Source organism: Balaenoptera acutorostrata, chromosome 20, assembly GCF_949987535.1.
Source record: "Balaenoptera acutorostrata chromosome 20, mBalAcu1.1, whole genome shotgun sequence".
Taxonomy (NCBI): Eukaryota; Metazoa; Chordata; class Mammalia; order Artiodactyla; family Balaenopteridae; genus Balaenoptera; species Balaenoptera acutorostrata.
The window spans coordinates 17,761,521-17,774,699 of NC_080083.1; the positions used below are offsets into that span (position 1 = coordinate 17,761,521).

Genomic DNA, 13,179 nt, shown 5'->3' on the forward strand with positions numbered 1-13,179 from the left:
TTTTTGTATGTGTGAAGAGGTGTGTGTGTGTGTGTGTGTTTATTTCTCCTCCCACTTCTTAGATGAATGGTAGCATACTGTATACTCTTTTCTTCACCCTGTTTTTTTAACTTAAAGATATATCCTGGAGACTGTTCCATAGTTTGATGAATTTGGACTCATTTCTGTCATATTTTTTATGTTACATTTATATTTATACAAGTCTTTTATTTAAGTCATTTTTAATTGTGTGGTCTGTGTTATTTGCTCTCCCAGCATATTTTTTGGTATTTCAGAAGGTTTTTGTATTAGGGTTCAGTCAGGGAAGCTGATTGTGTAATGTGGGAAAGGACTTATTATGGAAATTAGACCATATACAATTTTGAGAGGACTCACGGGGTGAAGATCTAGAAGGGGGAATTGGAGGATCAGAGAAGGAGTCACTAGTCAGATCCTCTAAATCAGTGGCAACGGGTAGACAAGTTGGAGCTTTTAGGGAAATCTGAGAAGCCAACTATGTCCAGCCACTGAAGTGGGACTGTGAAGGAGAAGCTTAAAGAGAGCCATGTGGGAAACTCTTGCTGTGTTTAGTTACCCCCTCTGTAGAGGTTTTCACCTAAGCATCTGGTGGTGGGCTTGTGCCACTGCTCACCCAGCACAAACCAGCAGTTTGTATTTTTGTTCTGTTGGTTACTTTTATATTGATGCCTTTGTATAGTACTCTACTTTCCTCCCTTTCTTGGGAGGGGAAGTTGTTATATAGTGGTTTTCTTCTGTAAGCAATACTGAAACAGCTAGTAACTTATTCTCATCTCCTCAGCCAGCATTTGGTTTAAAATAATACCCTTTTACTCTTAGTACCATAAGGTAATCAGGAAACATCCTACTTTTTGTATACTCTCACTACCCTCTCCCCATTTTTGATAAGTGTACTGTATCTATACTGTCATTACACATAGCAATTACATAGTGTGTTTTTTCTCTTACTATCGTCATTTATTCTCAGTTCTTTTAATAAATGTGTATTTAATGGTCCTTCGTAATGTGGATGTGTCTCCTGTTATTTTGCTTGACTGAAGTATATTCTCTAGTAGATTCCTCAGGAAAGGCTTACGGGAACAATATTTCCTGGGTTCTTGCAGTTCAGAACAGTTTGATTGTCACCATTGTACTTGGGAGTCAGTTTGCCTGCATATAAAATCCTTGGTTTACTTTATCTTCTCTTGAGAATATTAAAATGTTATTTCATTTTCTATTAGCATATAGTATTGTCAAAGTCTGATGACAGTCTAATTTTTGTTTTTTTGTGTAAGTGTCTTTCTCTTTCTGCCTGAATGTTCAAAGGATTTTTTTTTTTTCTTGTTCACAGAAGGTCAATAGTTGTACTAAAATATGCCCTGGTATTGGTCATTCTGGGTCAGTTTTTCCAGGTATGCGGTATGCCCTTTATATATATAGTTTCAAGTGCTTTTGAAAAATTTCAGCAACGTTTTCTTGAATTCTAGTTTCTAATATTCATTCTACTCCATTGATTTAATTTCCTTCTTTGAGGACTCCTATTATACATATGTTGGATCTTGTTTGCCTGTCTGTCACTTCATTGCAAATCCCATCTCATTTTTCTTTTCTTTTCTTTTTTTTTTTTATATTAGAATTTTCCTCCTATTTACCTTCTTTTTCTCTTAAAGCATTATATATATATATATATATATATATTTTGTTAATAAATTTATTTTATTTATTTATTTCTGGCTGCATTGGGTCTTCATTGCTGTGCGCGGGCTTTCTCTAGTTGCAGGCAAGCGGGGGCTATTCTTCGCTGCAGTGCACGGGCTTCTCATTGTGGTGGCTTCTCTTGTTGCAGAGCATGGGTTCTAGGTGTGCAGGCTTCAGTAGTTGTGGCACGTGGGCTCAGTAGTTGTGGCTCTCGGGCTCTAGAGCGCAGGCTCAGTAGTTGTGGCGCACGGGCTTAGTTGATCCGCGGCATGTGAGATCTTCCCGGACCAGGACTTGAACCCATGTCCCCTGCATTGGCAGGTAGATTCTTAACCACTATGCCACCAGGGAAACCCTATATTTTGTTTTATTCACTCTTTAATATCTTCTGGTTAGTCTTCACTTCTGAAATGATTTTTCTTTTTTTTTCTAATTCTTTCCTGAGTTTTGTCAACTTATTTCTATTTGTAATTCTAATTTGTTATTTCATATCTTTAGTCATTTAAAAAATTTCTCTTGGCTCATTTTGAATTAATAATTTACAGTTTCATCTGTTGGTGAACATATCTTTTTGGCGTGTTTTCATTTTCTGTTGCAATGTTATTCTGTCTCTTCTTTTTTCTCAAAATAACTTCACATATGATTTGACTACAGTGTTTTCTGTTGCTCATTTTTATGTGAAATTAGTTTTCCTGAATTGGTAGGAGAGAAATGTGGGCCAGGATAATTTCTATCTTCATGGCTCTGGAGCTCTTCTGTTGCTTTCATGAAATTAAATGAATATGTCATCTCATTCTTCGTGAGCTCTCTTGGCTTCCTTCCTCTTTTCCACCTTTATCTGGATCTTTTTCTTTTGCCCTGTTGTTCTTGTTTCAGTCTGGAGTGAATCTCAGCAATTTCTTCTCAGCATGGGCTTCATCCTTGAAGGGAGTGTTTCTTTAGCTGGTTAGTTTAGAACTGTGCTGTCCAGTGGGTACAATGTCTACTTAAATTTAAGTAAAATAAATTAAAATAAAATTAAACATTTGATTCATCATTTGCATTAGCCACATAACAAGTGCTTAATAGCCATATATGGCTAGTGGCTACTGTAATAAACACTGTTGATATAGTATAATATCCTAACCACAGAAAGTTCTGTTAGACAGTGATGGTTTAAAGTGTGCTTTCTTCTTTTCAGACTTTATTGTAGACCTTTTGCACACATGTGCCAATTGCCATGTGTACAAAAACCCATGTATTTTAGCTAAGCTTCTAAACTTGTCCTGCTGTAATTTTCATTGAGGATGTAATGCAGTTTGGGGATTTTCCTTGTCAGATCCATCAAACATTCTGCTTCCCTCTGCTCTCTCTTGCACAGATGCTTATACCACACCAGTTTTGTAGCTGTAAGTGGTTTGTTCTTATTTGCTGCTTGTATTTTGGTTATTGTGGGGTGCCTTGTCCCCTAATTTTGATGTAGATATGGTCCATGGGTTTTGCGATTCTAGCTTCTTTGCTATTTTATGAGGGGGTGTATTAGTCAGGGTTCTCTAAAGAAACAGAACCAATACAGGGGAGATAGAAAGGTCTGAAGGCCTGAGAACTAGGAACACTAGGGGCAGGAGATCAATGTCTCAGCTTAAGTAGTTAAGCAAAAGGGACCAATTCTTCCTCCTTCTGCCTTTTTTATTCTATTCAGGCCCTCAGTGGATTGGCTGATGGCCACCCACATTGGAGGGGGTACAAACTGCTTTACAGAGTCCACCTATTCAAATGCTAATTTCATGTGGAAACACCCTCAGAGACACACCCAGAGATAGTGTTTAGCCAAATATCTGTGTGCTCTATGATCCAATCAAGTTGACATGTAAAATGAACCCTCACAGAGGGATTTGGGGAGATTCACAAGCTACATTGCAGCCACTGCCATCTTCTCTCTCTCTCTCTTTTTAAGAATATTAACAATTCTTAATTTTCTTCATATCAAATGTAAAAGATCTTATGGGTATTTATTTGCATTTTTAACAGTTTATTATTTTAGAGCAGTTTTAGGGTCACAGAAAAATTGAGTGGAAGGTGAAGAGTTTTCCCATACGCCCTGTGCCTCCACACATGCACAGACTCCCTTATTATCAGCACCTCCCACTAGAGTGGTACACTGGTTACAATTGATGAAGCCACATTGACGTGTCATAATCACCCAAAGTCCACAGTTTACATTACAGTTTCCTCTTGGTGCAGCCACTGCCATCTACAATCCTCTTTTTTTGGTCTTTCAGATTTTTTTCTCTCCATAATCTTGTAACATTATGTAATTCTGTAGCTTCTGTTCTGCCCTATCTTCTAAACCCTAAACATGCTTCTCCTCTTTTATTTAGTATTTCTTTACCATCAAATTAGTCACATTATTAACTGACTAAGCAAACTTGGGCATGCTGCTTGGTCTCTTTCCACCTTTTGTTGCACCGTTTTAAAAATGAGGACGCTGGACTCAGGTGTGTTTCTTCACGGAGGAACCTCATCAGTGTTCTCTGTTCGTGTTAGCAGGATCTAATATTTAAACAGTAAATATATTCATGATGCTTTCAGTACAGAATGCTGCTCTTGAACAGGGTAGAGATGAACTTCCTGGTAGTGCGACTTAGTTCATTCTCAGATAAATATAGGTAAATATAAATATAATATCTCCCTTAAAAGATATTTTTTTCCATGAGATTTATCTCTTTGTTGTTCTGTTACTCCCTCAGCTGTGTACCTGAGGGTGATTATCTTACCTGAATCAGTCTTACTATGTATATTCCAGGCTTTACAGCTTGTTTTCTTTTCTGCACAGTCTGCCGTTATTTGCCATTATTGACTAGAGGTCTAAGGCATAGATTTTCTTGGTCTGTTGTTCTTTTAATGCTTGAGTTCAATATATAAAGGAAAAGATTGCATTTTATTGCAGACATTTTTCTCTGAAATAATTTTTAGCTACAAGGAAGTAGCTCTATTTCTGAGTCATCATTCTGTCTTACATAGTGCTGGGTAAAGATTTAGTTTTGTAGATAGAGATTTATGACTTCTAGAAAGAAAGCTGCAAAAAGTTGAAATTTCTAAAGAATTTTAGATTTGCTATAAATTCCTTTATATATTGAAAATTGGAGCTTGAGATACAAATATAGGTAATTGTGGTTGATAAAATTTTCCTAATATCTCATGATTTTCAATGAGAAATAGAGTTCTTGGTAGTCATTTTAAAATGTAAGCTAACATTTTTTTTTTTTTTCCTCAGCTTCCAATAAAAACAGGACAGCAGAACACACATACCAAAGTCAGTACCGAACACAACAAGGAATGTCTTATCAATATTTCCAAATACAAGTTTTCTTTGGTTATAAGCGGCCTCACCACTATCTTAAAGAATGTTAACAATATGGTGAGTGTTTGCATTACTGTTTTACGGGAGAATTTGGTTTGTTTTTGATTTTAAAATTTGGAACAGCATATTTTGAAGTATGTAAAGTCATTTTCTGTGGACTCTGGACATAAACATTCATCTTAATTTATGGATGAGCACAGGTAACCTTTTAACTTTCTTTTTAGATTTTAATTCTTTTTCTTAGATACTTGTCTTATTTGTGACCCTATCTACTGTTCCATTTTTCTGGAATTACGATTTCATACAGATTTTGTCATATTTAAATTGACCATAGTAATCTATTAAAATCTTTTCCTTAGCTTCTCATTTGAATGTTTACATATCAGATTGTCCCAGTCCTAAGTAGATGGTAAATAAAATATGACTTTGTAGTCCTAAAATGTGAGATTGCTTTTGTGAAGATGCTGTTTTATTTCCTTCGTCCTGTAACCTATGACAGATTCCATGGTAGAGAACCTGTGTTGAAACAGTTTTCCTCAAATACCTATTTCATCAAGTATTTCCACTGTCAAAAGCTCATAATTGCCTCTTTTTTTCCTGTTTTATAAAATCTGTTTACATTTCCTAGACTTAAAGGTACTCCAACTATTTTCTCTCTGTACCTTTGAACATATTATTTCTCCTCTTGCTGTCAGGTGATTCTTTCCTCTGTGTCAATTTCTATCTAAAATCTCCTTCATACTCAGTTCAGAACAACTGATCTGGATATTTCTTGATTAACTCCAAACTGCTCTGCTTGTTTTGAGCACTTACAACCACAATTTATACTGTTTGCATTGAGCAGTGAAACTGATTTCTGGTTGTAGATTGTGAAAATCAGTACCATTTTCATAGTCACATCATCTTTGGTGTGTTTTCTTTTTAAAAAGTTGATTGGAAGATACCCCGGGCTTACAAAATTGGTAAACTGGAGGAGTGGGCAATCATATTTTCTCTTTATGGAAAAAAATTAAGATTTTCTGAAAAAAGGACCTTTTATAAATATGTAAAGTAACTTACAGAAATACATTTAAGATTTTATGGAACTCTTCTGTTGCATAGTGTGTGGGTCATACTGATAGGATTTTACTTTTATAGATAAGTGGCCATATTCTCAGATTGAAAATGTTTTAGTATTTGGACCCTTCTTTTAAAAACAAAAACAGTATTGAGATATTGGCATTCATTTAGTGCTTATTGAGTAAACTGAATTGTGGAAACCATAGTCTGCTGTTAATAGTGTAGTATTTGATTTAAAGATAGCGAATGCTTAAAACTCGCTTTAATTGGTGTTACAGCATTTTGTTGCTGTAAGAGTTAGGCTTTGATTATTTTGTGGCATCAAAGTGTGGTTAAATGTTCAGTTCAAGATTCTGGTAAAGATCTATATGTGTATCTAAATCCTACATATTTTTTTCTATATTGTTCAAATCTAAATTTTACTTAAAAAATAACAGAACATGGGATTTTCCTAATGTTACCATCTCTTTAATGCTGTTTGTTTCAAAGTACATTTACTACATATTTTTAAAGTATAAACCAGAGTATCTTTTACTGTGGCAGGCTGATGGCAGATTGTTTGCCTGAGAATTTATTTTGTGTGAGCATTAGGATAAAATCAGAAATAATAGATTTAATTATACTATGATCTGGGAGATACAATGATTTATCTATTGATTTTCTTGATCCTTAGTCCCTCACTTTTCAGATGTGTGCTGATTTGTAGTGGAGAGTAATAACCAACTTTTAGTGTTCTGAATATCTTTTCTTTTAGAGAATATTTGGAGAAGCTGCTGAAAAAAATTTATATCTGTCTCAGTTGATTATATTGGATACACTGGAAAAATGTCTTGCTGGGGTGAGTAAATCTATTCTTGAATAGGCAGGTTTTGTGCCTTCAGTTTTGAGAATGATCTGATGTACTGAAGCACAGGTGTGGACAAGAAGAGGCATGGACTTTCTGTCTAAGACGTACGAAAATGAATTTTGTTAACAGAGCTGACTGGGTAGCATAGAGAAGTTTTCAAGAAAAAATTATATTCTCATCTTTTGTAAATTAAATAGATATTAAGATTACTTATAAAGTGTTAAGCTTGAGTTACATCTCTCTCTCTCTCAGGTTTTCTAGAAAAAATTTTGTGGAAAAGTTACTATTTCATTTAACTAATTTCTCCAGTTGGTTAGGCCTGTGGCATTGCTTAGCTGTCAAGGAATGTGATGTTAAAGACCAAGAGAATCTTGTTTCCCCCTGTGTGAATCTGATTTTATATTTTACTTTTCAAATCTATGTAAAAGAGAACTTAAAAAATTAAAACTGTTACAATTCCTGTGATAGATCCTACCTTAAGAACACTTGTTATGTAAATATGAACACATAAAATAGATATGTGGAGGAGTAGTTGAGTACAAAACAATTGTTTCTCATGTTTCCTCTAAATAGTTACCTCAGAGTTTTCAACCATGACTTAATTAGAAATTTTTCAAGAATGTTTCTGGTTACTTATTTATTTGGCTGCATCGGGTCTTAGTTGCAGCATGCGGGATCTTTCGTTGCAGTGCGCGGGCTCTTCATTGCGGCGTGCAGCCTTCTCTAGTTGTCGCAGGCGGGCTTCTCTCTGGTTGTTGCACACAGGCTTCTCTCTAGTTGTGGTGCGTGGGCTCCAGTGTGCGCGGTCTCAGTAGTTGCGGCGTGCAGGCTCAGTATTTGTGGTGCATCAGCTTAGTTGCCCTTCAGCATGTGGGATCTTAGTTCCCTGACCGGGGATTGAACCTGCATCTCCTGCATTGGAAGATGGATTCTTAACCACTGGACCACCAGGGAAGTCCCCAAGAATGTTTCTGTTGTATAAAGCATAGTGCTTCTATACTTCAGTAGCTTTAATTCTTCCTGGAAAATGGTAGGAGTTTACATAAATATATAAATTTAATACCTCCATTTTAAAGATCTGTCTATTCAATATGTATTGGAGTTAACTTATTTCTTCTGAGATTATAATCTCTCTTCCTTTGACCCATCTTTTGCTTTTATTCAGAATTGCTTCTCTCTTCCACATACGTTATAATTGTTCTTTTTAGTAAAACTAGATGGGAAGGGACTCTGACATATGAGGACTGATCAATTGAGAACAGAGAGAACAGTCAAAGTGTTTAAAGAAGGGGTAGCGTCGGGAGTTGGAAAAGGGGTAGGGTGGGGAATTGGAAAAAATAATTACATTCACACAATGATGTATCCTTAGGGAAGAGAAGTATAATATTTAAGACTATAGGCCACAAAACCTAAGCATAATGTTTTAAATTCTTTTATTGACCCTTGTCCACATTCCAAAATTGTGCGACAGTGCTTATAAATTTTCTTCTTAAATTGAGGACGAGCTAGTTCTGTTTTAGCTTTGTGCTATGTATTAATTTGTGATGGGCTGTTCATTTGTAAAATAGAGTGAAAGAGCAAAAAAGCTGTTAAATAGAATGATGGAATTTTGAAGGTGGACAATTTTTCAACTTCTCTTGAATCAATTCTTTGTAGTGGTCTTATTACTTTGATTGTAGATGCCAATATATCAGTGACACCTGTGTTTGAATGGGGGTAGGCTGGTTTATTGCCTCTTCAGTTCTACATCTTTTCTCCATTAACATTTATAATTGAGAGGCAGTGGTAAAGGTATTTTGGATAATGATCACTGATATCATTGATCCCTGTTTAATTTGATACTCTTTGGAGATAGCCTAATTGAAGCCCTACTAAGTGGGCATGGTACAGCTTTTATAATACATAAAATATATATTAGCTTGCTCTGCTCTATTGAAAATGTATAAATTTTTAAATTAAATTTATAATTAAAAATAATACTATTCATATTATTGAACAGCTGTGTTTTTCTGGATTGCCTTCAATGACTTTATGGTTGTGTCCTGATTTTCCTTTTTACTTATTTATTTATTTTATTTTTTATTAAAAAATTTTTTTTTACAGTAGGTCCTTGCTGGTTATTGATTTTCCTTTTTAGATCAAAGTAAGTTGAGACAGTTTAAGAACTGAGGCCTATAGTACATATTTATCATATTAGTAGTTGAACTAGCTAAATGAAAGTGAACAAATACTTACAATATCATGATTAAAACCAAAATTTTGTGAGTAAAATTTTGTAGAATTTGAGGAATCTTAAGTATTATAGATCCTGTATATATGACCATTATTCAAAAGATTGAACACTTCTATAATTTTTATTTGTATATTAATTGGAGTTGGTTTCAACACCTGTATTGTCTGGTTAGCCTATAAATAAGAAAGAGCATTGTAACTCAAATTTTGCAGGTTTTTGTGATATCTGTTTATTTACTGTCCAAATATTTCAATGTATTTGCATCTGAAAGCTTTTGGAATGCAATTACAGATTTGATCATAGCACACTTACAAAAATTTGTTCTTTGTCATCATGCTTGGTATTATCAAAATTGTCATTCATATAAGGATACTAAAGCCGTTAGGTAAAATACTGATGTGGAACAGTCTATTTTCAACTAAGGGTAGCTTATCCATTGGCTGTTTTGTTAATTGTAGAGATTTATTTTACAAAGTAGAAACCTCAGTGTTAACACCAAAGTTATCAAACTTGGTGTCATTAACAGAGAGACCACCTGGCATTATGTACTTCGGATGTGATGTAATACGAACTGTAGTGAATTTTACCTAGTGTTTAACTTGAATCTAATCAGACTGTTATATTTAGATTCCAGCTTAACAGAAAATATAACAACTAGGAGAACAAGTTTCACCACTAAGACATAATCAGGTCAATAATATACAACATTTTGTAAGGCAACTGGTCTATTTTCTTAAAAAAAGTCAATGTTACGGAAAATAAAAATGATCTATATGGTGTGTAAGGGGGAAATAGTTTTAGGATAAAGAGACTAAAGGAATGTTACAATCATGCTGCAATCTGTGAACCTTTTTTGGATCCTGGTTGAATAAAACAAGAACAGCTATGAAAGACATTTAGGGGGCAGTTGGGGAAATTTGGATACGGTTTGGGTATTAGCTGATCTAAGGGAATTTTTTATTTCTCCTTGGTGTGATGATTGCATTGAAGTTATATTGGAGAATTTTCTTATATTTTAGAGATGCCGAAGTAAGTTAGTAATGAAGTAATGATGTTTGTAATTTACTTTGAAGTGGTTAAACCAAAACAAGATTATTTGTAATAAGTAATATCTATCTGTTTTGGTCAGTCTGCCCAAAAGTAGATGTGATTGCTCACCCAGGAATTAATTTGGACGTTGAGACAGATGACGCAGTGCACTCACCAGTGAATATGAGTAAAGTTTATTTAGGACTCACAATAAGCTAGGGATTCCCAGGAAGGGAAGGGCTTAGGAAGGGATTTGATGAACAGGGGAACAAGCAGAAATTGGGGTGCTGAGGAGGATGGATGGGGGTACCTGGACTTTTCTTGTGATTAAGAAGTGAAAGATGGAACCACCCTCTTTATTAAACGAATTGTAGATAAAGCAAACATGATGAAATATTAACAACTGTGGAATCTAGGTGATGAGTATATGGGTGTTTGTTACTCTGTTTCATCTCTTATGTATGTTTGAAATTTTCCATAATAGAAAATATTTACAAGTAAGTTTAAGAAAGTTTTAGAATTATGTGATTATTTCTGTTTTAGCAACCAAAGGACACGATGAGGTTAGATGAAACGATGCTGGTCAAACAGTTGCTGCCAGAAATCTGCCATTTTCTTCACACTTGTCGTGAGGGAAACCAACATGCAGCTGAACTTCGGAATTCTGCCTCTGGGGTTTTATTTTCTCTCAGCTGCAACAACTTCAATGCAGTCTTTAGTCGAATTTCTACCAGGTTAGTGTGTAAATTTACATAGGAATGTTGTAAGTAATGTAAAATTTGTCTACATAAAAGTAAAAAGTTGACAGAAATGAGTTTAACCTGGGCTTCTGTTGAAATTTTATGCATTGATTTCTTTGAAATTTTTATTTTGTAATGTTGTGTTATTGGTGGGTACAGTTAAATGCGAGTACTACGATAAACTTGAAAGTCTAAATTTTAGGAAAAAAATGTCACCCATGACCGGGCTTTTTTTTTTTTTTTAAATACTATTGATAGGTATAAATTTTGGGTTTGGCTTTTTTTTTTTTATTTATTTTTTATTTATTATTTATTTATTATGTTTATTTTTGGCTGTGTTGGGTCTTCGTTTTTGTGTGAGGGCTTTCTCCAGTTGCAGCGAGTGGGGGCCACTCTTCATCGCGGTGCGCGGGCCTGTCACTATCGCGGCCTCTCTTGTTGCGGAGCAGAGGCTCCAGACGCTCAGGCTCAGTAGTTGTGGCTCACGGGCCCAGTTGCTCCGCGGCATGTGGGATCTTCCCAGACCAGGGCTCGAACCCGTGTCCCCTGCATTGGCAGGCAGATTCTCAACCACTGCGCCACCAGGGAAGCCCCTGGGTTTGGCTTTTTAACGTATTATTCCTTGTAATGAAATTAGTCAATCAGAATAATAGATGAGTAGTCAGAATTCTAATGATCTTAATGCTCTGATCCTTATCACAAGCTCCTAAGTTATCAAAAAACAAAACAAAACAAAAAACCAAACCAGCAGTGTGGAAGCACAAGGAAATGAGTAATTCTAGAAAGTAATTCTAGTAAGTGTATGAACTGTGAAATCTCCCATTTGTTGAGCGTTTACAGCATGTGCTATGCTGTTTGATCTTCACAGTATCCCTGAAATGTAGGTGATACCCCATTTTATAGGTAAGCAAACTAATAGTAAAGAAGTTATCAAGGTGCTGTGCCAAGTGACGGAGGACCCAAAACTTTGAAGTCTGGCTGGCTTCAGAGTCTGTCTGTTTTGTTGTGCCCGGCTGCTTCCTGGTACCGCTATTTTAGCCGCATTTTGATGAAATCCTTTTTATCATATCCACTGCTGTGCTTTAAAATTGTATGATAAGTATAATTTAAGCTTTTATTGATGCTTAGAAATCATCATGTGATCATTCATTGTGATAATGCTAGAGATGGAGAAATGGGTATAGAACTGTAGCTGATGGTAGCAGGTAACTCTGTATCTTAATTTCATGCGGACGATTTGCCTTTCTCATGCAAGTAGAGTCAAATGGGTCCCTAATTAAGACCAAGTAGGAAGTATAACGTAAATCACCTAGTGATTCAGTGGATCAGAGACTAACGCCACCTAGTGATTCAGTGGATCAGAGACTAACGCAGAATAAAGAAAAACAATTTCCTTTGCTTAATGGCACCTGCATCTTTGATTTGTCTGTTGTGTGAGCAGTGGACGTCCATTAGCTTAGTTCATTCTTATGTTGTTTTCCAACAGATGTGAATGAGAACATACATCATAGTTTGAGAATTTGTGCTGTGGTTTTTAGGCGGAATTGGCTAACTTCAAAATCCTGCAGTCTTTTTAATAAAAAATGGCATTTCTTTGATTGTGATGCTGGGCAACAGTATTCTTCCAACCTCTCATCAGAATTGTGGTGCAAAGAAAATTAAAATTTTATCTAATGTTACAATATGACTGATAATGTAGGGTAATAGTTATACAATAGAACGATGTCTTCATGAAATCTCTTGAGTGTTAACATCTCATATTCTGAGTAAATAGTACACTGGTTGAAGCAGCAAGGTAGCAAACACCTAGGTAGTAGGACGCATTAAAATGATAAAAAACAAAACCAAACCCCTTCTTTGTTTAGGTGGCTACTAGACCAGTCTTACTGTTTGAAATAATCTTACACTGAAGGTAGAAAATGATCAAAAGGGTAAAATGTTTTTTAGTCTATCCAAACATGAATTGCTTTAATAAAACACAGCAAATGTGCCACCTCTGAAAACTCTAAAAATCTTCTAGTCACCAAAGGTTTTATTTTGCAGCATTGGCACGTGTAAAAATAGACAACTTTTGGTTATTTCCTGAATCTAGTTCACTGTTTGCAGAGTAGAAGTTAAATGTCTCCAGAATAAGCCAGTTTCTTTAGCTTTCAGGGGACAGACTGCTCAGAAATGGGATCTATGAAATTCATGTTTCAGACAACTGCATTTGCTGTTTCATTTAGTTGGTGCC

The 13,179-nt window shown here is 35.4% G+C and overlaps 1 protein-coding gene across 6 annotated transcripts in view; it reads left to right on the forward strand.

The window, feature by feature from the left end:
• NF1 (neurofibromin 1) overlaps positions 1–13,179 on the forward strand; it is a 259,164-nt gene that overhangs the window by 51,982 nt on the left and 194,003 nt on the right. For all 6 annotated transcript variants that reach the window (XM_057536868.1, XM_057536866.1, XM_057536867.1 and 3 more), the window contains exons 2-4: positions 4,952–5,095; positions 6,852–6,935; positions 10,750–10,940. In XM_057536868.1, coding sequence (XP_057392851.1) covers positions 4,952–5,095; positions 6,852–6,935; positions 10,750–10,940 — 419 coding nt within the window. The remainder of the gene's footprint in view (positions 1–4,951; positions 5,096–6,851; positions 6,936–10,749; positions 10,941–13,179) is intronic.